Source organism: Saccopteryx bilineata, chromosome X, assembly GCF_036850765.1.
Source record: "Saccopteryx bilineata isolate mSacBil1 chromosome X, mSacBil1_pri_phased_curated, whole genome shotgun sequence".
NCBI classification, from domain to species: Eukaryota; Metazoa; Chordata; class Mammalia; order Chiroptera; family Emballonuridae; genus Saccopteryx; species Saccopteryx bilineata.
Genome location: NC_089502.1, coordinates 16,023,706 through 16,048,844, shown reverse-complemented (window position 1 = coordinate 16,048,844; position 25,139 = coordinate 16,023,706). Strand labels below are relative to the sequence as shown.

The window sequence follows — 25,139 nt, the reverse complement described above, 5'->3', positions numbered from 1 at the left end:
TGGTAATAATACCCATTTCACCGGTTTTTGAGTAATTAAATAAAATATGAGGTCTAACATTCAATTAATTTTTCAAGTCTCATCAATAACAGTCAATAAAAGGAACAGAAAATAACAACCTAAATGTAAAATTTTATAACTGTTAGTGAGATTACATATATGTGTGTTTGTGTGTGTATGTATGTGTGTGTGTGTGTGTGTGTGTGTATATATATATATATATATTTACCTACCTCATGAAATCACATTAACTACTTCATTAATTTTATTATTTTTATTTCACATTTTGTACCTATAACTTGCCTGTTTCTCTTGGCATATTACCGTTTTCACTTTCTTTGAAACAATTTTATGCCTGGTCTGAATGTTCAACCACGGTTACTGTACTCTTCTACAACTTCCTAAGAAGAATTTATCCAGTCCTGTTGGTTAAATACATTCAAATTTAATCACATTTCCCTAACCAGATTATAACTAACTATTTATATTCACCTTAAGTTTCTTATTCCTATTTTTATATATTTAAACTTTGGTACATAAAGAGCAAGCAAAGCTTTTTACTTTGTTTCAAATGGCAATGCTTCCTCTCTGTAATAATAGTAGAAACATTCCCGAGGTCCACTTTAGCTCCAAAATATTATTAACATACTAAATAAATACTTTATATACATGGAGCTTTTCTAGGCAAATTACAACATCTAGTCAAAATAACTGGTCATAGTTCCACTTGTGTTAAAGATTCACAAAGTAAATTTTAAAACACAGCTTCCAACTCATAAAACTAAAATGTTATGAAGTTACAATAGTGTTATAGTGTTAATAGTTTTATAATTTCATTTATACTATTGGTTATTATACTTTTGATCATCCTTTTCTTTCACTAGGAGGTCAATTTCAACAAACAGAAATAAATATCTGTGCTTAATCTCTCAATGTGATAGCTTTTAGTGTGACAAACATTAAATTTCACTCACAAAATTGGGTTCTTATCTATTTATATAAATAGGAATTTTGAATTCTAAAAGATCATTTTTTAAATTATATAATTCATTATCACTAATATCTAAGTGACCATAGTCTACTAATTACCAACAGGGCTTTCATCAACCATGAGCAATAAACTCAAAAATCCTATTTTTTGGTTATATTAAGAAAAATGATCAAATCTTGCTATCATCAATCATACATTCACTTCTATGAAGTGAAGTATGATTCACTAGCTATTGTTCTTTCTACACATCCTTTAACCACTAGAACATTAGCACTATTAAAGTAATACATTATTATAACTATTTTGAAATACTGGATAATTCTTCATTAATCTCATCTAGTGATGATCCCACTGATGATTCAGGACTCAGAATGCTTTACTTCCAGTTAAAGCATTTTGGTTTAAAAAACACCACTATTCTGATTTACTCTTACATGCTTTCATATTAAAGTGGAACACCTTCTAGTGTAGTTTAATAGATTATATTAGCTTAAAAAATTAAATTATAGTAGTCTAAAAATTTGAAGTTTTACCTTATAGCCTATTGTCTTCCTATAATGAAGAATTTCTTTTTCCAGGAACTCAAATAAACGTGGTGGGAAAAACTGAAAATCCTGAACATTTGGCTGTTTTGAAGGTCGTGGAGCCTGTGAAGAAGAAACGCATGAGATATATATATTTTTTCAGTACATAAAGCAAACATATTTATTTGTTACTATTTGTTTTATATGTAGAAACATAAATACAATGAAATCCACAGATATGGCTAGGCCATATCAAGTACTTGTCTGTATTATTGTTATATTTTTGGGACTATTATTTAGCACTAGTATGTATAAGTAAATCTGAATCACAACGTTACAAAATAATTCTGCTGTAAGACATAAAAACAAGCCTCATACTCTTTTTTTACCTTTGGAACCTTTGGCTCACTGACACGCAAAGCCTCTCTAAAGTAGGCATCCACTGCATAGTTTGCTTTGCGTTCTCGTTTAGGAGGTTCAATCCATTCCACCATTCCAAGCTATACACAGCAAACAAGAATGAAGAGTATGATTACTGCAAACTTTTTTTTTAATCGAGCACATCAAGGTTGCAGAAGCATGAGAAAATTAAAGCCCTTAAAAACAATAAAAACTAGCTTTTCTTTAAGTCACAGTCATACATCCCAAGTGCCAAAACCTTGCCCTGGATACCAAGTTCAGATGCAAGATGGTTTTCTTTATTTTCTTTTTAAGTAAATTTAAAACTTGATTCTTCCTCATTATACTAAGTGAAATAAGTAAATCAGAAAGAGCAAAGAACTATATGATTGCATCCATAGGTGGGATATAAAACCGAAATGCATGGACACAGATAAAAGTGAAGTAGTTACCAAAAGGAGCAACATGGAATACAGAGAAATAAAGAGGGACAATAATACAGTGAGCAAAAATGATCTAACTTTGGGTGATAGGCACACAACACAGCCAACAATTCAAATGCTATATAAATGTTTATCCAAAACGTATGTACTCTTATTGATCAATGCCACCTCATTAAATTTAATTTCTAAATAAAATATTAATAATAATGACAGTTATAGCCTGACCAGGTGGTGGCACAGTGGATAGAGCATTGGACTGGGATAAGGAAGACCCAGGTTCGAGACCCCCGAGGTCACCAGTTTGAGCGCAGGCTCATCTGGTTTGAGCAAATCTAACTGGCTTGGACTCAAGGTCACTGGCTTGAGCAAGGGGTTACTCATTCTGCTGAAGGCCCACGGTGAAGGTACATATGAGAAAGCAATCAATGAACAACTAAGGTGTTGCAACAAAAAACTGATGATTAATGCTTCTCATCTCTCTCCATTCCTGTCTGTCTGTTCCTATCTATCCCTCTCTCTGACTCTCTCTCTCTGTCTCTGTAAATAAATAAATAAATATATATATATATAACAATTATATATGTAAAAAAAAACCTTAGTTCTTCCTTAGTAATTGAGAAAAACTTGCAAAATCTGGTTTGTATTTTATGCCTAATAAATAAAGCATAGGCCAAAAGTAGGTTTACAGCTATAGGTATGCAAAACACAGAGTTTATTCCTGTATTATTATTAATTACTGTAGTATTTTCCATACAAACAACTATAAACCTACATTTGCCCGACCCTGTAGTTATCTAATGAAGAAAGAAGACTAACATTGACTCAGGTGACTTTGTTAGGATTACAAATTAGAAAACAGCTGAAGGGGGTAAATAATGACTACCAATATGACAGGTATATATCCCTTAAAATCAGGATAAATTTTTGAATGAGAACACTTGGTAAGGTAGCTATGGAAAAAGTCAGTGAAATAAAAATGACCAGAATTTGAAACCACAGTCTGCCACTTTATCTGCTGTATAACTTTGGGTAAATTAATTCTTTCATCTGTAAAATAGGAATAGTAATACTTACCTTAAGGATTAAATCTGACCATATATGTGAAATCATCAGGTAAACTACCAAGAATTCAATGTAAGTTTGTATTTATTTTGTGAGAGACAGACAGGGAAAGAAATGAGAAGCATCACCTCAGAGCTGTGGTTGCTTTGGTTGTTCATTGATTGCTTTCTCATATGGTATGTATCTTGACTACAGGGCTCCAGCTAAGCCAATGAACCCTGGCTGAAGCCAGAGACCTTGAGCTTAAGCAAGTAACCTTGGGCTTCAAGCCAGTGACCTTTGGACTCATGCCAGGAACCATGGGGTCATGTCTATGATCCCGCATTTAAGCCAGTGACCCCACACTCAAGTTGCTGAGCCCACACTCAAGCTGGTGGCCTTGGGGTTTCAAACATATGTCCTCAGTGTCCCAAGATGACTCTTTATCCACTGCACCATCACCTGGTCAAGCCAATGTACATTATTATTAAACGTCCAAAGTGGAGTGAACACTTATTTGGTAGCACTACAAAATTTCACTCCAATAGCAGCTAGAAAATATAATTTAAAAATAAATACATAGAGAGATAGAAGATGGAGGCAGAGTAGGTGAATGTCATACCCACCCTCCCAGGACCAAACTAAAGTTACAACTAGATTTTTTTAATTTTTATTTATTTATTCATCTTAGAGAGGAGAGAGAAAGAGAGAAGGGAGGAGCAGGGAGCATCAACTCCCATATGTGCCTTGACCAGGCAAACTCAGGGCTTTGAACCGGCAACCTCAGCATTCCAGGTCAACGTTTCATCCACTGAGCCACCACAGGTCAGGCTACAACTAGATTTTACAACAATAATCCAGGAGAGATTCCAAAACGGCAATGGAGTAGGCTAATGTTACAACTGCCACCTCCCAGGACCAAATTGGATTACAATTTAATTTAAAAACAATCATCTTGAAAAACCAATTTTGGACTAAAGGAAGAGGAGTCTATAACCCAGGATCCCAGAAGAAGCCACATTGAGATTGGTAGGAAGGGTGGAGCCGCAGAAAGGGCTACCCTGCTCCCAAGAGCAAGTGGCAGCTGAGGGTCCAGAGCAACTCTCACTGCGGCAAGGATCACCTGATAGGTATGGGTGCTCAGGCCCAGGATGAAAGCCCCAGTTTAGAGCCCCAGAGCCTAGAAGAGGCACCCAGACAGCATTTGGCCAGGGTTGAAAAAAGCCAGGGTTTCTGTCTGCGAAAAAGAGAAGGAGCTCTTGGAGACACAGACTCTATCTTAAAGGGCCCATGCAGAAAAACTTGTTCACACCCACTTACTGGGGGCTCCATCCGAGGGAGGGCTGAGAAGACTAGAGTTGCAAGAGGAGAATGTAAAGTTGGAGGCCCAGGAAGAAACACTGTGGGGGAAGGCCACCGGAACCCTTGTGCTAAATCATTCTCCAGTACTGCAGTCACCATCTTTCTTAGGTAGAGCAATCCCCTCTGAGTGGCATCAGCCTGGGTAAAAACAATTGCTCTGCCCTCGGGAGTCTCTCCTGCCCCAGTCAAAAAAAATTGGGTCATTCTGAGAAGCCAGGAAGCAGGGGGTGCACCAGTGACACAGTTTTTTGGTGTTGAGCCTGGAGCTTTCCCCCACAGGCTTCTGAGACTAAGACTGGTTCTTCTGCCTCATGGGAGACTAACTAGAAACTGTCCAGACTGTAGGAAGACCACACTAGAGGGTCTCAGAGGCCACATCAACGGGACCTCTAAAGTCAAATACTACTGAGGTCTGTGAAAAAAGTCTGCAGAGACTGACACCTGGGGCTGAGGGGTGGACATACGCCCACCACACTTCCTAATCCCTGAATTGCCTCAGGTTCTAGACTCTACCAGAGGTTTTTCCTGTGGCCAAGCAAAACAAGCAGCCAGCAGACAGAGGCTGCAGGAGGCAAGACTCAGGGAACCTTGGCCTTTTAAGGGGACCTTCTCCCAGGCTCAGTGTGGGTAAAACTAGGTGTTCAGCTTGGTATTTTCATTTTCACGTAGGACCAGCAGAGTGAGCCACAAACTCTAGATTGCTTGTAGCTCCAAGAAGGTTGCTGACGGTCAGTCATAGGCAGTGTCTCCCACTGGTCTGTGCCAGGTTCTTGCTAGGGAGGCCCAGAGCTGGCACAACAGTGGCCAGCTGCAGAAAGCATTGGTTCAGGACCTAACAACTCTTGCTAGAGTGGTATCATAAGGAAGGGTTCCTCACACCAGGCACAGCAGAGATGAGTTCCAATCTCTGTGATCAGCACCGGCACAGTGGCTCATGTGCATTGGATAGGGTAGAGCTCCACAGCCAGTAGGCCTGGGTGCTGGATATCCTGCCTTGCTATACTAGATTCCACAGGGCAAAGGGAGAGAGTGCTCTGATCAAGGTGCTTAGCCATTTTCGGGGGGGGGCACAGTCTGCCCCAGGAGAGAACTCTCTCAGCCTTCCTCCCTGAGACCAGGGTCTCAACAGTTGTAAGAACTTCTGCAAAGGGAATTGTTAGCCCCACTCGATCTGAGCCTCCTGCTTATCTTGTTGGGGACAAATAAAATTAGAGTATCTAGCAGTGGCTGAGGGATAAAGCTCTGGAGTAGAGGCCATATTCCCCATACAGAACTCCTGACCAAGAGACCCCTGAAGTAGGGGATCCCACTAACATTGTATTCCCTACCTCAGCTGGCCTAAACCAATAAGCTTGCAACCAATAGAGAGGTTGGCTGGGTGAGGCCATTCTGAACCTATACTGCAGTCTTTCTATGAAGACTCCATGGGAAGAACAGGCAGCTGAAAGAGGAGGAGGAGCTGAAAGTGGAGACAACTCTTACGGAGCTGGGGCTTTTATGGAGCCGCTATCATCTCTAAGCAGAAGGAAGCTAATCCTTAAACACAGGTTGGCCCTTTCCACATTAGTCAGGCACAGAAAACTCAAACAAAAACAGTGAAAGGAGCAGTAGCTGCATACAGATAGCTTACGGTGGGTTACAAACAATAGCTGATGCCAACCCAAGAAGATCCAGAACCAACACAGCTGGTAATGGGTGGCACACAGCACCAATGCTAGACTCAGCTAGGTATATAAGCAGCACACACAAAGGAAGAGTCAAGCAGGCACAAGACACTGTGGAGAATAAATACGCCTAACAAGACAGACATTGCACAGTGTGTAATACAAATGAGCAAGGTTGACCTTAGAGCCAGCCAGCCAGAAGGAATAACTGTACTCACTAAAGGACCAACTGCATTCAATACTCACATACAACAGGAAGAAAACAGAATTCTCAAGAAGCATTCCTAGAACAAGGAAAACAGGTGGCCTGGTGAACACACCAATTCCATCTTCCTCATAAAGATAACACAAAAATTTCAAAATCAGACAGTGACACGGAATACACAGACAAAATGGACAAAGAAATGTGACCCAAATGAGTCAACAAGAGAAATTCCCAATAGAAGTAACCAAATGAAATGGAAGTAACCAGACTGCCAGCCATAGAGTTTAAATAATGATTTTCAGGATGCTCAACAATCTTAGAGTAACAATTAATGCACATAATGAGAACCTAAATAAAGAGACAGCAAGCATCAAAATGAATATTGAAATCATAAGGAAAAAAACAGTCATAAATGGCAAATACAATATCAAAAATGAAAACTGCACTAGAAGGAATCAACAGCAGGCTGGATGAAGCAGACCATCGAATCAGTGATTTAGAAAACAAGATAAATATAAGCTCAGAAGTAGAGCAGCAAAACAAAAAGAAGCACAAAAAGACTGAGGAAACTCTAAGAAAGCTCTGTGACAACATGAATAGAAACAACATCCACATCATAAGGGTTCCAGAAGGAGAAGAGAAAGAACACGGGATAGAGAACCTGTCTGAAAAACTAATACCTGAAAATTTCCCTAAATGGATGAAGGAAAAAATCATACAAGTTCAAGAAACACAGAGAGTAACATTAAAGAGGAACCCTAGAAGGCCTATGTGAAGACACATCATAATTAAAATGCCAAAGTTAAGAGACAAAGAAAGAATACTAAAAGTTGCAAGAGAAAGGCAGTTAATAACCTACAGAGGAGCCCCCATAAAGATGAATTTGACTTCTCAACAGAACACTTGAGGCCAGAAGGGATTGGCAAGAAATATTCAAAGTGATACAAAACAAGAACCTACAACCAAGACTACTTTATCTAGCAAGACTATTGTTTAAAATTGAAGAAGTAAAAAGCTTCCCAGATTAAAAAAAAAAAAGAGTAAAGGAATTTATTACAACCAAACCAGTACTGCAAAAAATGTTAAGGGGCCTGCCATTAAAAGTACAAAGGGAAAAAATAAATCGAAAAAATAGGATTGTAGATTTAAAAAATAAAATGGCAATAAATAAGTACATATCAATAATAACTTTAAATGTAAATGGATTAAATGCTCCAATCAAAAGACATAGGGTAGCTGCATGGATAAAAAAACAGGACCCGTACATATGCCGTCTACAAGAGACCCACCTCAGAAAAAAAGATACACAGAGTCTGAAAGTGAAGGAATTGAAAACAGTATTTCATGCAAATGGAAACAAAAAAAAAGCCATGGTAGCAATACTTATATATGACAAAATAGCCTTAAAACAAAGGCTATAGTAAGGGATAAAGAAGGTCACTACATAGTGATAAAGAGAGCAATCCAACAGGAGAATATGACCATTGTAAATATTTATGCACCTAATATAGAAGCATCTAAATATATAAAGCAGATTTTGATGAAAATAAAGGGTGATATCAACAGCAATACTATAATAGTAGGGGACTTTAATACCCCAATAACATCAATGGACAGATCTTCCAGAGAGAAAATTAACAAAGAAACAGCAGCCTTAAATGACAAACTAGATCAACTGGATTTAATTGATATCTTCAGAAACTTTCACCCCAAAGCAAGAGAATATACATATAATACATTCTTTTCAAGTGCTCATGGTACAGTCTCTAGGATGGAACACATGTTAGGACACAAAACAAGCCTCAATAAATTTGAAAAGATTGAAATCATGCCAACATCTTCCCTGATCACAATGCCATGAAACCAGAAATCAACTACAATAGAAAAACTGAAAAAAAATTCAAACACTTGGAGGCTAAATAGCATGTTACTAAATAACTAATGGGTTAACAGCAAGATCAAAAAATAAATAAAACATTTCCTTAAAACAAATGAAAATGAACATTCAACTCAAAATTTATGGAACACAGCCAAACCAGTCCTGAGAGGGAAGTTCATAGCATCACAGGCATACCTTAAAAAGCAAGAAAAAGCTCAAATATAGAACTTAACCCTGGCCCTAGCTGGCTGGATCAGTGGTATAGCATCTGGGTGATGAAAGTCCCAGTTCCATTCCTGGTCAGGGCACACAGGAGAAGTGTCCATCTGCTTCTCCACCCTTACCTCTCTCTTTTCTCTCTATCTCTCTCTTCCCCTCCCACAGCCAAGGCTCCACTGGAGCAAAGTTGAACTGGGTGGTGAAGATGGATCTATGGCCTCTGCCTCAGGTGCTAGAATGGCTCCAGTAGCAACAGAGCAATGTCCCAGATGGATAGAACATCACCCACTGGTGAGCTTCCCGGGTGATTTCAGTCGGGCACATGCAGGAATCTGTCTCTTTACCTCCCCACTTCTCACTTCAGAAAAATACAAAAAAAAAGAGAGAGAGAGAGAGAGAGAGAGAATTTCACCCTGCATCTAAAAGAACTAAAATAAGAACAACAAATAAGCCTAGAGAAAGTAGAAGAAAGGAAATAATGAAGATCAGAATGGAAATAAAAGACATAGAGGCTAAAAAAAACAGTACAGAAAATCAATGAAACCAAGAGCTGGTTCTTTGAATAAGTAACCAAGATTAATGAACCTTTAACCAGATTCATCAAGAAAAAAAGAGAGAAGACTCAAAAAAATAAAATTTGAAATGAAAGTGGAGAAGTAACAACTGATACCACTGAAATACAAAGGATTATAAAAAAAATTCTGAAGATTTATATGCTAAAAAATTAGACAACCTAGGTGAAATGGATGAATTCCAACAAACACACAATCTTCCAAATATCAATCTGGAAGAAGCAGAAAACCTAAAATAGACAGATTATAGCAAATGAAATTGAAACAGATATCAAAAAATTCCCAGCAAACAAAAGTCCTGGACTAGATGGCCTCACAGGCGAATTTTACCAAACATTCAAAAAAGAACTAACACCTATCCTTCTCAAGCTATTACAAAAAATTCAAGAAGAAGGATGACTTCTAAGCTCTTTTTATGAGGCAAGCATTATCCTCATTCCAAAACCGGGTAAAGACACTACAAAGAAAGAAAACTATAGGCCAGGGATCGGGAACCTTTTTGGCTGAGAGAGCCATGAACATCACATGTTTTAAAATGTAATTCCGTGAGAGCCATACAATCACCTGTGTATGTTATGCATTATCAAATAAAAATTTGGTGTTGTCCCGGAGGACAGCTGTGATTGGCTCCAGCCACCCACAACCATGAACATTAGCGGTAGGAAATGAATGAATTGTAATACATGAGAATGTTTTATATTTTTAACATTTTTTTATTAAAAATTTGTCTGCGAGCCAGATGCAGCCATCAAAAGAGCTACATCTGGCTTGCGAGCCATAGGTTCCCGATCCCTGCTATAGGCCAATATCCCTGATGAACATAGATGCTAAAATTCTCAGCAAAATATTAGCAAATCAGATCCAGAAAAACATTTAAAAATCATACGTCATGATCAAATGGGATTTTCCCCCGGGAGGCAAGGCTGGTACAATATTTGCAAATCAATCAATGTGATTCATCACATAAACAAAAGAAAGGATAAAAATCACATGATTATATCAATAGACACAGAAAAAGCATTTGATAAAATCCAGCACCCATTTATAATCAAAACTCTCAGCAAAGTGGGAACACAGGGAACTTACCTCAACATGATAAAGGCCATCTATGACAAACCCACAGCCAACATCATACTCAATGGAAAAACAATTAAGAGCAATCTCCTTAAGATCAAAAACAAGGCAGAGGTGCCCCCTTTCACCACTAGTTTTGGAAGTCCTAGCCACGGCAATCAGAAAAGAAGAAGAAATAAAAGGCATCCAAATTTGAAAAGAAGAAGTAAAATTATCATTATTTGCTGATGACATGATACTGTATATACTATAGAAAACCCTAAAGTCTCAGTCAAAAAACTACTAGACCTGATAAATGAATTCGGCAAGGTAGCAGGATATAAAATTAGTATTCAGAAATCAGTGGCATTTTTATACACCAACAGTAAAATGTCTGAAAGAGAAATTAAGAAAACAGGCCCTGGCCGGTTGGCTCAGCGGTAGAGCGTCGGCCTGGTGTGCGGGAGACCCGGGTTCGATTCACAGCCAGGGCACACAGGAGAAGCGCCCGTTTGCTTTTCCACCCCCCCTCCTTCCTCTCTGTCTCTCTCTTCCCCTCCCGCAGCCAAGGCTCCATTGGAGCAAAGATGGCCCGGGCGCTGGGGATGGCTCCTTGGCCTCTGCCCCAGGCGCTAGAGTGGCTCTGTTCGTGGCAGAGCGACACCCCGAAGGGGCAGAGCATCGCCCCCTGGTGGGCAGAGCGTGGCCCCTGGTGGGCGTGCCAGGTGGATCCTGGTCGGGCGCATGTGGGAGTCTGTCTGACTGTCTCTCCCCGTTTCTGGCTTCAGAAAAATACAAAAAAAAAAAAACCCTACAATCCCTTTCACTATGGCAACAAATAAATAAATAAATAAATAAATAAATAAATAAATAAATAAAATACCTAGGAGTAAATTTAACCAAGGAGGTAAAATATTTGTTCTCGAAAAACTATAAGACTTAAAAAAAATGATACAAACAAGTGGAAGCATATACTGTGTTCATGGATAAGAATAAACATCATTAAAATGTCTTTAGTACCCAAAGAAATCTATAAACTCATTGCAATTCCTATTAAAATACCAATGGCATACTTCAAAGATATAGAACAAATATTCCAAAAATCTATATGGAACCAAAAAAGAATTTGAATAGCTTCAGCAATCTTAAAAACAAAGAATAGAGTGGGAAGTATCACACTTCCTGATACCAAGTTATACTACAAGACCATTGTAATCAATACAGCTTGGTACTGGCATAAGAACAGGCATACAGATTAATGGAACAGAACAGAGAACCCAGAAATAAACCCATGCCTTTATGGGCAATTCATATTTGACAAAGGAGGTGAGAGCATATAAAGGAGTCAAGACAGTCTTTTTAAGAAATGGTGTTGGGAAAATAGCACAGGTATATGCAAAAAAATGAAACTAGACCACCAACTTACACCATTCACAAAGATAAACTGAAAAGGGATAAAACACTTAAACCCAAGTTGTGAAACCATAAACATCTTGGAAGAAAACAAAGGCAGTAAACTTTCCGACATCTCTCGTAACAATATTTTTGCCTATTTATCTCCAACTGGCAAGTAAAATAAAGAACAGGATGAACAAATGGGACTATATCAAACTAAAAAGCTTTTGTTCAGCAAAAGACACCACTAACAACATAAAAAGACAAACCACACAATGGGAGAACATATTTGCCAATATGTCTGATAAGGGGTGAATAACCAAAATTTATAAAGAACTTCTAAAACTCAACACCAGGAAGATAAACAATCCAATTAAAAAATGGACAAAATAACTGAATAGACATTTCTCCAAGAGGACATACAAATGGCCAATTGGCATATGAAAAAATGTTCAACGTCCCTGATCGTCAGAGAAATGCAAATTAAAACCACAATGAGATACTTCCTCACACCTGTCAGAACGGCACTCATCAATAAAACAACACAGAATAAGTGCTGGCGAGGGTGTGGAGAAAAGGGAACCCTCCTGCACTGCTGGTGGAAATGCAGACTTGTGCAGCTACTGTGGAAAGCAGTATAAAGATTCCTCAAAAAATTAAAAATGGAACTGCCTTTTGACCCAGCTATCTCACTTTTAGGAATATATCCTAAGAATACCAAATCACTGATTCAAAAGAAGATATGCACCCCCATGTTTATTGCAGCATTGTGTACAATACACAAGATCTGGAAACAGCCCAATTGTCAGTGGATGAGTGGATTAAAAAGTTCTGGTACAGATACACGATGGAATACTACACAACCGTAAAAAATCTTACTTTTTGAGGTGGCATGGATGAACCTAAACATTATTATGCTAAATGAATTAAGTCAGGCAGAGAAAGACACATGTCATATGATCTCACATATATGTGCAATCTAATGAACAAAGCAAGCTGAGGAATGGAAAAGAGGTAGAAGCAGGATCACAGAGAGCAGAGGGACAGATGTCAGAGGGAAGGGGATGAGGGGATGTGATGAAAGAAGGTAAAGGGATTAGTGAAATTATACATACATAACACAGAGATATAGATCACAGGACAGCAAATCCCAGAGGGAAGGGGAAATGGAGTTATGGGGAGGGGGGCAAAGGGGGTGTATATAGGGACACAGGGGTTGGGGTGAATCTGTTATATTGAGTGGGACACTTGAATCCATGTTAACACAGTAAATTAAAATTAATAAATATTTAACAAAAAAAAAGAACTATAATCCAGAATAACCAACTCAAGACTAATGAAGAGGACTCTTATTCTTATTACTAAGAATTCACAGAAGAAACCACAGCAAAGCTGATAAGATGCAAGAATGTCTGTCTTCACTCCCACCAGAGGCAGCTGAAGTTCCTGAGAGTAACTGAAGCTTTAGGGGGGATTTCCTGAGAAGTGTGGGGCCTATACCCCAAGCCAAGCCTCCTGTTCCAGAGCACTACAGCAGAGATGATGTTGCTCAAATAAATTTGTAAATATGATACATGTTTGCTCACTTATAGTTTGCATTGGGTGTGGGGGACATGCTGTAAGCAGGCAGGGTTGTTAGGCTTAGTTTTAAGACTAAACTTTTCCACACAACCTTGACTGTTGCATGATGTGAGGTGGTGCACTCTCATGAGGAATCCCATTTACACCTCAGATAAGTGACTCTGTATCAGAGATTTCCTTGTTTGTAAATTGGATTAAAGGTTTTGATTTCTAAACTATAAAATGGGGCAGAGGAGCCCATGCTGGGGGAGAGCAGAGAAAGGCCACATGGAGGAGAAGAGAAGCAGCCAAAACGGCAGTGCTGAAGGAGAAGCCAGTTTGTGCAGTTTGTGCACACAGAAGGAGATGGGGAACAGAGGTGAATAGGCTGGTGAGGTAGAAACTCTGATTCTAGGAAACTCGGATAAGTCAGTGGCTTTGGAAGGCAAATGGAAAGGGAAGTATTTTCCCACTGTGTGTATTTCTCGCCCGCCAGGTGTGAGCTAGTATTAAAGCTAATGGCCCACCAGTTCTTGGCTCCGTTGTTTCATTACCGTCTGTCCGAATAAAATGTTTGTCTGCAGGGGCCAGGTGGCTCTGGTGTGGCCTTGGCTACTGGCCTTATATTTGGCATAGTCCGTGACAGGATTCGACACAGATGAGTATGGAGCCGCCACCACCTTTGAGCGATGGAGTAGAGGACTGGCTGCTGTTATGGTTCCCCATGGCTGTCCTTTTGGGGACCGTAGGCTGGCTGACTTTTATAGCCATGCATGAGGAAATCAAAAGCTCTGTGGAAGAGGCTACTCGGGACCTGCAAACTAAGCAGTGGAAGGAGCTGGAGCAAACGTGGGAGAGAGAGATGCCAACCCTGGAGCTGGAGCAAGCACTGGAGAAGGTGGCTGACCAGGTTCGCGAGATTCACCTGGAAATGGAGCAGCCGCTGGAGAAGGAATCACAGGTACGTGAGTTGCAGATTGCCCTGGACGTTGTGGAGAGCCAGCAGTGGCGGGAGGCCAGGACTGAGGCCGGGGCCGGGGCTACAAGGCCCATGGAGCAGAAGGCAGCAGCAGCCTGGGACTCATGCCTGGCAGCAGGAGCTGGTGTTTTTAGTTCCTCTTTGGAGGATGAGAAGAATCAGGCTGGAGTTTCGATCTGCAGTCTCTAGAACGTGAGAGCCCAGCAGCAAGGAGTACCTACTACACTCCTGGTAGGTCTGCGATTTTGGGATATAAGGGTGGGTGACATCATGCTCTACAGAGCAGACATGGAAATACTGACTGTCATTGCCACGTGCTCCTCTTTGGGACAGTGTAAGACCTGCCAGGATGGCAGGGATGAGGGGGGTGGCTGAGGTCCCATGTGTGTGGACTGATTACTGGACTATGACCAAAGTGGGCACTGGCTCCTTTGTTGGATGGACTTACAGATTTTGGACACTGTGAAATATCCTGATGGGGGGGGTGGCTTTGCTAGAGGCCCTTCCCCTGCCCTGGGAAGCTTTACCCATGGCTAGAAAGAAGGCTGAGGACACTGCACTTTTGGCAAAGTGCTCAGAGACTGGTGAAATGCACCTTTGTAATTGTTGAAACATTATGATTTGTGTTGTTGTAATTTGTGTACTGTGCCTAATTTCCTTGTGCAGGAATGCCTCTGCTTTTGATTGTGAAGCAAGCAAAAGGAGTGGACTATTGGTCAAATAAGTTTGTAAATATGATATATGTTTGCTCGCTTATAGTTTTCATTGGGTGTGGGGGACAGGTGTAAGCAGGCAGGGTTATTATATCCTAAGGCTTAGTTTAAAGACTAAACCTTTCCCATCCTTTTTTATGTAGGGTGGTGCACTCTCATGAGGAATTCCATTATGCCTCAGATAAGTGACTTTGTATCAAAGACTTCTTTGTTTGTATATTGGATTAAAGGTTTTGATTTCTACACTATAAAATGGGGCAGAGAGCCCATGCTGGGGGAGAGCAGAGAAAGGCCACATGGAGGAGAAGAGAAGCAGCCAAGACGGCAGAGTGCTGAGGGAGAAGCCAGTTTGTGCATTTTGTGCACGCAGAAGGAGATGGGGAATAGAGGTGAATAGGCTGGTGACGTAGAAACTCTGATTCTAGGAAACTCAGATAAGTCAGTGGCTTTGGAAGCCAAATGGAAAGGGAAGTATTTTCCCACTGTGTGTATTTCTCACCCACTGGGTGTGAGCTAGGATTAAAGCTAATGGCCCACCAGTTCTTGGCTCCGTTGTTTCATTACTATCTGTCCGAATCAAATGCAAACCTACATGGGCCAGGCGGCTGTGATGGTGGCCGTGGCTACTGGCTTTACAGATGAGGTGACCACATATCATTTATCTGTGAAAAGCAGTGAAGTTTCTGTCTGCCAGAAAGAGACAGGAGTCCTTAGAGATGCAGGCACCCTCTTAAAGGGTCAGTAAACAAAATATCATTCACAGGCAGTTACCCTAGGCTCTGGTGGAGGTAGGGCTGAGCAGACTAGAATCAAGGAGGTGACTCGGGTTTGTGGCACTGGGAAGAAACATGAGGGGACAGGCACCAGGATCCTTGTGTGGAATCATTCTCCAATACCACAGTCACCATCTTTCTTAGGTGGAGCACTCCCTTCCATACAGCATTGGTTGGGGGAAAGTAATTTCTGCATTCTCAGAACACCCTCTTTTCCTACCCTGAGGAGATTTGGCCCTGTTGAGGAGTCAGAGGCTTTGGCCATCGAGTAGAAGTCTGGGCAGACTCAGAGGGTGACAGTGATTCAGTTGTCTAGCTTTGAGGCAGGAACCATTTCTACCACTTTCCTGTGAATCTGACTGGTGGCTTCCCTTGATGGGAAATTCAATAAGAACACCTTCCTGGTTGCTGGAATACCCACCCTCCAGGCTCCAGAGGCCCCACCCTACTGTTTCCTAGTGGTTCTGCCCTATTGGAGCCAAATCCAGAAAAGATTGAGAGTTGTGGCTTTGGGGTAGAGGCTACACCCATCACCTTTCTTGAAGCCTGACAGGCACCTTCCTCTCAGGGTATATCCTCTAGTTCCAGTCTCCTGACTCCACCAAAGGTTCTTTAAGTGACTGAGCTTAACAGGAAACCAGCAAGCAGAGGCAAACAGAGGAGATCTTGTGGTGCCATAGGACTTTTGATGACCTGCCCCAAGGCCCAGGGCTGCTAAAAGCCAGCCTTGGTGTGCAGTTTGGTCCTTCCTGCATTCACCTAAGCCCAGTAAAGCAGCCACAAACTTTGGATCACTTGTAGCTCCAAACAGGTTGCTGAGGGCCAGTCACAGGCAGCACCTTAAATTGTCCTGCACCAAGTTACCACCCAAGAGACCCAGGAACAACACACCCAGTGGCCAGCTTCAGACCACATAAGATCTGGATCCAATTAGCTTCACAAGCAGCATATCTAAGAAAAATCTTGTCAGGCACCAAAACCAGTTGAGACAAATCCTGCTTTCTGTGATCAGTACCTGCACAGCAACTCACTCACTTTGGTTGAGGTAGAGCTTCACAGTCAGCCAAACTGAGGGTCAAGCCCATGCACAATGTTTCAATAGCAACCAAGTCTCAATTACAACAGAAGGGCCCACATAACACACACAAGGGACATTACTGGAGCACCCAGCTCAGGTGACCAAAGAAACTGCACCACTAGACACAATAGAACACATACTACATAATGCCACACCACAAAGACTGAGGAATTATAGCAGATCTATCTAATACACAAAAACAAACATAAAGAGGCAGCTAAACTGGGGAGAAAAAGACACAGATCCCAAATGAGAAAACAGAATAAATCTATAGAAAACAGAATAAGTCTATAGAAAAAGAGCTACATGTAATGGAGATAAGATACAGAGTTCCAAGAAATGGTTATAAAGATACTAAAAAAAAGTGAATTCAACAAAGAGATAGCAAATGTAAAAAAGGACATAGAAACCATAAAAAGGAACCAATCAGAAATGAAAAAAACACAGTATCAACATCAGGAATACACTGGAAGGACTAAACATTAGAATGGAGGAAGCAGAGGATCAAATCAGTGGTTTCAAAAACAAGGAGAAAAAACACCCAAGCAAAGCAGCATAAAGAAAAACAAAATTTTAAAGCATGAAAATAGTTTAAAAGACCTTTCAGGCCCTGGTCGGTTGACTCAGAGTGTCGGTCCAGTGTATAGAAGTCCCAGGTTTGATTCTCAGCCAGGGCACACAAGAGAAGTGCCCATCTGCTTCTCCACCCTTCCCCCTATCCTTTCTCTCTATCTCTCTCTTCCTCTCCCACAGCCAAGGCTCCATTGGAACAAAGTTGGCCAGGCATTGATGATGGCTCCATGGCTTCCACCTTAGCTGCTAGAATGGCTCCAGGTGCAATGGAGCAATGTCCCAGATGGGCAGAGTATCGCCCCCTGGTAGGCATGCTGGGTGGATCTTGGTCGGGCACATGTGGGAGTCTGTTTCTATGATTCTTCACTTTTCACTTCAGAAAAATACAAAAAAAGGACCTTTAAGATAACGTGAAGCACAACAACATTCAAATCACAGGAATACCAGAAAGAGAATAGGCAGAGCAAGAGATTAAGAGCCTACTTGAAGAAATAATAACACAAAAGTTCCCTAAGCTGGTAAAGAAAAAAGATACCCAAGAAGTGCAGAGAATCTCAAACAATATAGATTTAAAGAGGACCATAACAAGACACATCATAATGAAAATGACAAGTGTTAAAAACAAAGAGAGAATTTTAAAAGCAGCAAGAAAAAAGCAGTTAGTTACCTACAAGGGAGCTCCCGTAAGACTGTCATCTAATTTTTCAACAGAAACAATTCAGGCCATAAGGGATTGGCATGAAATATTCTAAGTGATCAAAATAAAGGACTTAACACCAGGACTACTTCACCCAGCAAGGGTATCACTTAAAATTGAAGGAGAAATAAAGAGCCTACCAGACAAGAAAAAGCTAAAGGAGTTTGTTACCACCAAACCACTATTACAAGAAATTTTAAAAGGCTTGGAAGAGGTAAAAGAAGAATAAAGAAGGGAGAAGGGAGAAGGGAGAATGAAGAAGGGAGGAGGAGGAGGACCAAGAAAGGAACACACTTAATAAAATAAAATGGCAATGAATATGTACCTATCAAAAATCACTTTAAATGTAAGTGGCTTAAATGCTCCAATTAAAAGGCATAGGGTAGCTGAATGAATAAAAAAGCAAGAACCACCACAGAATGAAAAAATACATGCAGACTAAAGATAAATGAGTGGAAAAAGATTTATCATGTAAATGGAAAGGGCAAAAAAGCTGAGATAGCAATACTTATATCTGATAAAATAGACTAAAACAAAGGCTATAGTAAGAGACAAGAAAGACATTACAGAATAATAAAGGAAGTGATCCAATATGAGGGTATAATCCTTGTAAATATTTATGCACCCAACATAGGAACACCTAAATATGTAAAGCAAATCTTGATGGACTTAAAGGGAGACACTGACAGCAACAGTCATAGTGGGGGATTTTAACACCCCACTGACATCTATGGACAGAACTTCCAGACATAAAATCAGCAAGAAAATGGTGTCCTCAAATGACACACCAGGTCAGATGGACTTAATAGGTATATTCAGTGAATTTATACCCAAAGCAGCAGAATATACATTCTTCTCAAGTGCCCATGAAACAATTTCTAAAATTGACCATATGTTAGGATATAAAACAAATCTCAATAATTTAAGAAGACTGAAATCATATCGAGCATCTTCTCTGACAATAATGCTATGAATCTAGAATCACAAGAGAAAAAAACAAAAATACACAAAGATACAGAAGTTAAGTAGCATGTTACTAAACAAAAATACACAAAGATATAGAAGTTAAGTAGCATGTTACTAAACAATTAACATGTCAGGTGAACAATGACATCAAGGAAGTAATCAAAAGATACCTTGAAACAAATGTAAATGACAACACAATGCAAAATCTATGGGATACAGAAAAAGTAGCAGAAGAGGGAAATTCATAGCATTACAGGTCTACTTCAAGAAACAAGAAAAATCTCAAATAAATAATCTAACTTTACATTCAAAGGAACCTGACAAAGAAAAACAAATAAAGGCCAAAGTGAAAGTAAGAAAATAATAAATATTAGAGCAGAAATAAACAAAATATAGCCTAAAAAAACAATAAAAGATCAGTGAAATGTAGAGCTGGTTATTTGAAAAGATAAACAAGATTGACAAACATTTATCAAGACTCATCAGGAAAAAAGAAAGAAGACCCAAATAAAATCATAGATGAAAGAGAAGGGACAACAGATACCAAAGAAATGCAAAGGATTGTAAGATATTACAACTATATGCCAACAAATTGGACAATCTAGATGAAATGGATAAAGTCCTACAAACATTCAGTCCTCCAAAACTGAATCAAGAATAATCAGAGAATCTCATAAGTTATAACTAGTGAAATCGAAGCAGGAATCAAAATACTCCCAATAAACAAAACTCCCAAATCAAATGGCTTCACTAGTGAATTTTACCAAACATTCAAAGAAGAATTAAACCCCGTCCTTCTCAAACTATTCCAAAAATTTCAAGAGGGAAGACTCCCAAGCTCATTTTATGAGGCCAGCATTATTGTAACTCCAAAACCAGATAAAGACAGTGCAAAGAATGAAAATTATAGGCCAATATCCCTGATGAACATAGGTGTTAAAATTCTCAACAAAATATTTAGCAAACCAGATTCAGCAATATTTTAAATAAATCCCACCATGATCAAGTGGGATTTATTCTGGGAATGCAAGGTTGGTACAACATCTGCAAATCAATAAACGTGATGCATCACATAAACAAAATGTAGGATAAAAATCACATGATCCTATCAATAGATGCAGAAAAAGCATTTGATAATACCTAGCACCCAATTATGTTAAAAACTCTCAGCAACGCAGGAGTAGAGGGAATATACTTCAGCTTAACAAAGGCCATATATGACAAGCCACAACATTCATACTAAATGGGCAAAAACTACAACCATTTCCCTTAAAATCAGGAATAACACAGGCATACCCAATATCACTACTCTTATTCAATATAGTACTGGAAGCCCTACCCATAGCAATCAAACAAGAAAAAATGAAAAGCATCCAAATTGGAAAGGAAGAAATAAAACTGTCATTACTTGCAGCAGACATAATACTGTACATAGAGAACCCTAAAGATATCATAAAAAAAACTACTAGAACTTTTAAATAAAAATCAGTAAAGTAGCAGGATACAAAATAAATATCCAGAAACCTGTTGCATTTTTACATACCAATAATGAACTATCAGAGGAAAAAACTATAAAAGGAAACAATACCATTCAAAATTGCTTTAAAAATGATAAAATATCTAGTAATAATTTTAACCAAGGATGTAAAAGACTTGTACTCACATAATTTCAAGACACTGAAGAAAAAAATTGAAGAGGATACAAATAAGATGAAGCATATACCGTGTTCATGGATAGGAAAAATTAACATTATTCAAATACTTCCCAAAGCAATCTGCATATTCAATGCAATTCCTATCAAAATACCAATGGTGTATTTCACAGAACTAGAAAAAATATTCTAAAAATTTCTATGGAACCACAAAAAATACTGAATAGCCACACAAGTTGGAGGAACCATGCTGCCTGATCAAATTATACTTCAAGGCCATAGTAATCAAAACAGCATGGTACTGGTATCAAAACAGATATATGTAAACACAATTAATTAAATTTTAAAAACCCAGATATATACAATAAATCAATGGAAGAGAATAGAGCCCAGAAATCAGCCCATACCTATATGGTTAATATCCAAAATTTATAAAGAATTTACAAAACTCAACACCAGGAAGACAAACAATGCAATTAAAAAATGAGCAAAGAACCTGAATACACACTTTTCTAATGAAGACACACAGATGTCCAATAGACATATGAAAAATTCCCAATGTCACTAGTCACCAGAAAAATGTGAATTAAAACCACAATGAGGCCAGTGGCTCAGTGGATCAAGCATCGGCCCATTGTATGGACATCCCATTTTGGATTCCCAGTCAGGGCACACAGGAGAAGTGACCATCTGTTTCTCTTCCCCTTCTCTCCCTCTTGCTCTCCCTCAGCCAGTGACTCAATTGGTCTAAGCATGTTGAGGATAGCTTGGTTGGTCCAAGTAGTCAGCCTCAGGTGCTAAAAATAGTTTGGTTGTCAAGCATTGGCCCCAGACAGGGTTGCCAGGTAGATCCCAGTCTGGATGCATGCTGGAGTCTGCCTCACTACAGTATATCCCCTCCTTTCACCTAAAAAAGAAAACACCACAATGAGATATCACCTTCCACCTGTCAGAATGGCTATCATTAATAAATAAAGCAACAAAAAAAATAAGTGTTGTCAAGGGTGTGGAGAAAAGGGAATCCTCATGCACTGTTGGTGGTAGTACAGATTGATACAGCCATTGTGGAAAGCAGTATGGAGTTTCCTAAAAAATAAAAATAAAAACAGAACTACCTTATGACCCAGTGATTCCACTTCTGGGAATTTATCCGCAGAAACTCAAAACACTAAATCAAAAGAATATATGCAACCCTATGTTCATTTCAGCATTATTTACAATAGCCAAGATTTGAAAGCAGCCTAAGTGCCCACCTGTAGATGAATGGATAAAAGAGTTGTGCTACATTTATACAATGGGATAACTATGCAGTAATAAAGAAATAAGGAAATTTTACCTTCTGTGATAGCATGGATGGACGTGGAGAGCATTATGCTAAATGATATAAGCCAGTCAGAGAAAGAGAAATAGCGTATGATTTCCATCATATGTGGAATCTAATGAACAAAATGACCTAACAAGCAAAATAGAGACCAACTCATAGATAGCAGGTGGACAGCTGTTAGGTTGGGGGGGGGCTTGGTGATGGGGAGGTGGAGAAATTGAGCAAAAATGGGCAAGAATGAAAAAAGAAAATGACCATGGACATGGACAACACTGTGGTGACTGCCAGAGTGAGGGGGTGAAGAAGGGTATAGGGTGATAAATCGTGATGGACAAAGACTCGACTTATAGGAGTGAACACACAATTCAGTGCAGAGATGTGTTGTACAACTGAGCACCTAAAACCTATATAATATGTTAACCAGTATCACCCCAATAAATTCAATTAAAAAGAAAAATAAAGAAAGAAAAATAGACAAAACTGACAGTAAAAATTCTTGAGTCTATAGAAATGATTTTCTTGTTCAGACATTTTCCTTTATTTCACAGTGCCTAGACTTGTGTCTTTATGCAAAAGCAGCCATTAATCCAAGATTGTCTCACTGTACTTGCCCTTATCTAAGGGTTGAGTTCCAACCTTGGTATCATATTTAAAGAGTGGATGATAAACTATGATGACTAGGATGGTTCGAGATCTACAAACTCTCACAGTGTCTAGAGAAGAAAAGACTCAAGATAGACAATGCTGGCATCCATATAAGTAGAAGTCTATCAAACAGAAAAGAACACAGTTCTTCATTGATCCGTAAGATTAAAAACAACATGGACATACACAGGAAAGTAGACTGCTACTCAGTATAATTTTAAAATGTCTTAAGTACCTGTTGTATTATTTGCAAGTTAGTGTCAAGGATAGAAAGATGAATAAAATAACCTCTTCCATTAAGGATCTTATAAATCAAGTAAGAAATTTGCTGAGAACCAGAGAATATAAAACAATGAAATGAGCTTTCCTGAGCGAAGTAGGATTCCCAACATGACCGTATTCAGAGTCTGGATAACCATCCTAAATGCTATAATGAGGCTTCTTAATTACAAAAGAAAGGTTATAGTAAATAACCTTCAGGGTCTTTTTTTAACTCTCTACTTATGAGATATGTATAGTGTAATGTGAACTTACATAAAATGAGAAATACCCAGAACAGTAAAATTAGATTTGTTTTTCCCCTTAGATGGATTAATGTGGGATAATAGTAATATTTTAAAATAACCAATATTTTATTTTTCTTGAGGTGAAAAATAAATCAATAATAATTTAAATTAACTTTCTAAAAGTAATGTGTTTGACCATTTAAATTACATTTGTTGGAAAGTCTAGGTATTCAAATTTGAATTAAGTATTCAAGACCAATTCCTGAACTTTCAAAAGCAGAATAAATCATGCTGAATTAGTTTGTTTTAGACCAGAATACATTCATACAAACTTATTTAGGTTAACTTATTTAGTAGCAATGTCAGTCATTATGACAATCTACCAGGTATGGTCGTAAAGTACTGCAAGTGGTTCAAAAAATCATATATAAAAATCTACCTTGCTGTGTTACTCCCATGATTTATATATAAACAACATTCTTACAAGCTTCTGATTCCTTCAAAAGATAATATGAACCTATTTTAAGAACCTATCTAGAAAATATGTAGAGACAAAAATAAAATATAATCTCAATTTATTAGCTGAGTGTTTGTCATATATGTCCTTTATTATGTTGTAGTACTGTTATTAAAGTTTTTATAAATACTTCTGAAAAGTAATTTTGAGAATTTTATTTTCTCTTGAGTAAATAACATAGCTGAAATTTGAGTAATAATACCCCAGAGTGGGTCAAAAGATTGTTTGTTGTATGATTACCTTTATTAGAAATTGCCTAATTATTCCCAAGTGGTTTTATCATCTTATCATCCCAGAACAATGTATGAGAGCTCCAGGAGCTGCACATGTTCATCCATATTTGGCCCTTTAAGTCTTTTTAATTTTGCTCATTTCAGTAAATTTATCATTTTATTTCATCATGATTTTAATTTGAATTTCTTTGATGACTAATAGTATTAGCATCTTTTTATATGCTTCTGGACCACTTGAATATCTTGTAAAGGTATGTTTAATCTTTTGCTTGTTATTCTATGCAAGACTTATTTATATCTTTAGGATACAAGTGTTTTGTCAAATACATATAATAAAAATATATATATTATTGCCTTTTTATTTTCTGAACAATATCTTTCAAAAATCAAATGATATTTAACATGAACAGATCAAATTTTAAATCATTTCAATTCTCTATTTTATCCCTGTGGTAAATTTATTTAGTTTCTTTTCAAATGTTACATAAACTATGCATTCCTGGGAAGGGTAATATATATATTATGTATATGTACATAATCTCAACTCAAGATACTCAGAAAAATCTGATTTGTCAAACAGTCAATTATAAAAATACACCATCATCATTACTATTAAAATTTCTTTGTATATCATTAGTTTGCTAGAATTATAAACACAAGAAATCAGCTATATTAGAAATAAATAAGTACTTTACTGAGTCTAATTTACCTCTAAGAATATAGATAGAATTTCCAATGATATTTACACTCTTCACAGTTTAACATTTTTCCACTTTGTAAAACACTTTTATTATAAGTAAGCACAAGGGAATAGCTATAAAATTTATAAAATTTGTATCACTTAATGAGATCTAAAAGGCATATTAAGAAGACAATTCCCACCTTGTGAATGCAAGCAGTCACCTGTATCTCATCACAATAAACCAGTAATAGTCAGAATTAAGTTTATAGATAAAACTATCTAGATTTAAGTCAAGACTCTAAAAACTACCAGAAATAATGAGTGCATTGTCGGTGTACTAGTTCTGCAAACCAAAATGGCTCACCTTTCATTTTTTTCAGTAAAAGCAATACTCAAGAATAAGCTCTTTTTTTTTTTTTTTGTATTTTTCTGAAGCTGGAAACGGGGAGAGACAGTCAGACAGACTCCCGCATGCACCCGACCGGGATCCACCC

At 38.4% G+C, this 25,139-nt stretch overlaps 1 protein-coding gene across 3 annotated transcripts in view; it reads right to left on the bottom strand.

The window, feature by feature from the left end:
• Positions 1–25,139, bottom strand: part of SMARCA1 (SWI/SNF related, matrix associated, actin dependent regulator of chromatin, subfamily a, member 1) — a 106,737-nt gene that overhangs the window by 31,611 nt on the left and 49,987 nt on the right. For all 3 annotated transcript variants that reach the window (XM_066249521.1, XM_066249523.1, XM_066249522.1), the window contains 2 exons: positions 1,905–2,015; positions 1,525–1,638 (listed from right to left, as the gene is read on the bottom strand). In XM_066249521.1, coding sequence (XP_066105618.1) covers positions 1,525–1,638; positions 1,905–2,015 — 225 coding nt within the window. The remainder of the gene's footprint in view (positions 1–1,524; positions 1,639–1,904; positions 2,016–25,139) is intronic.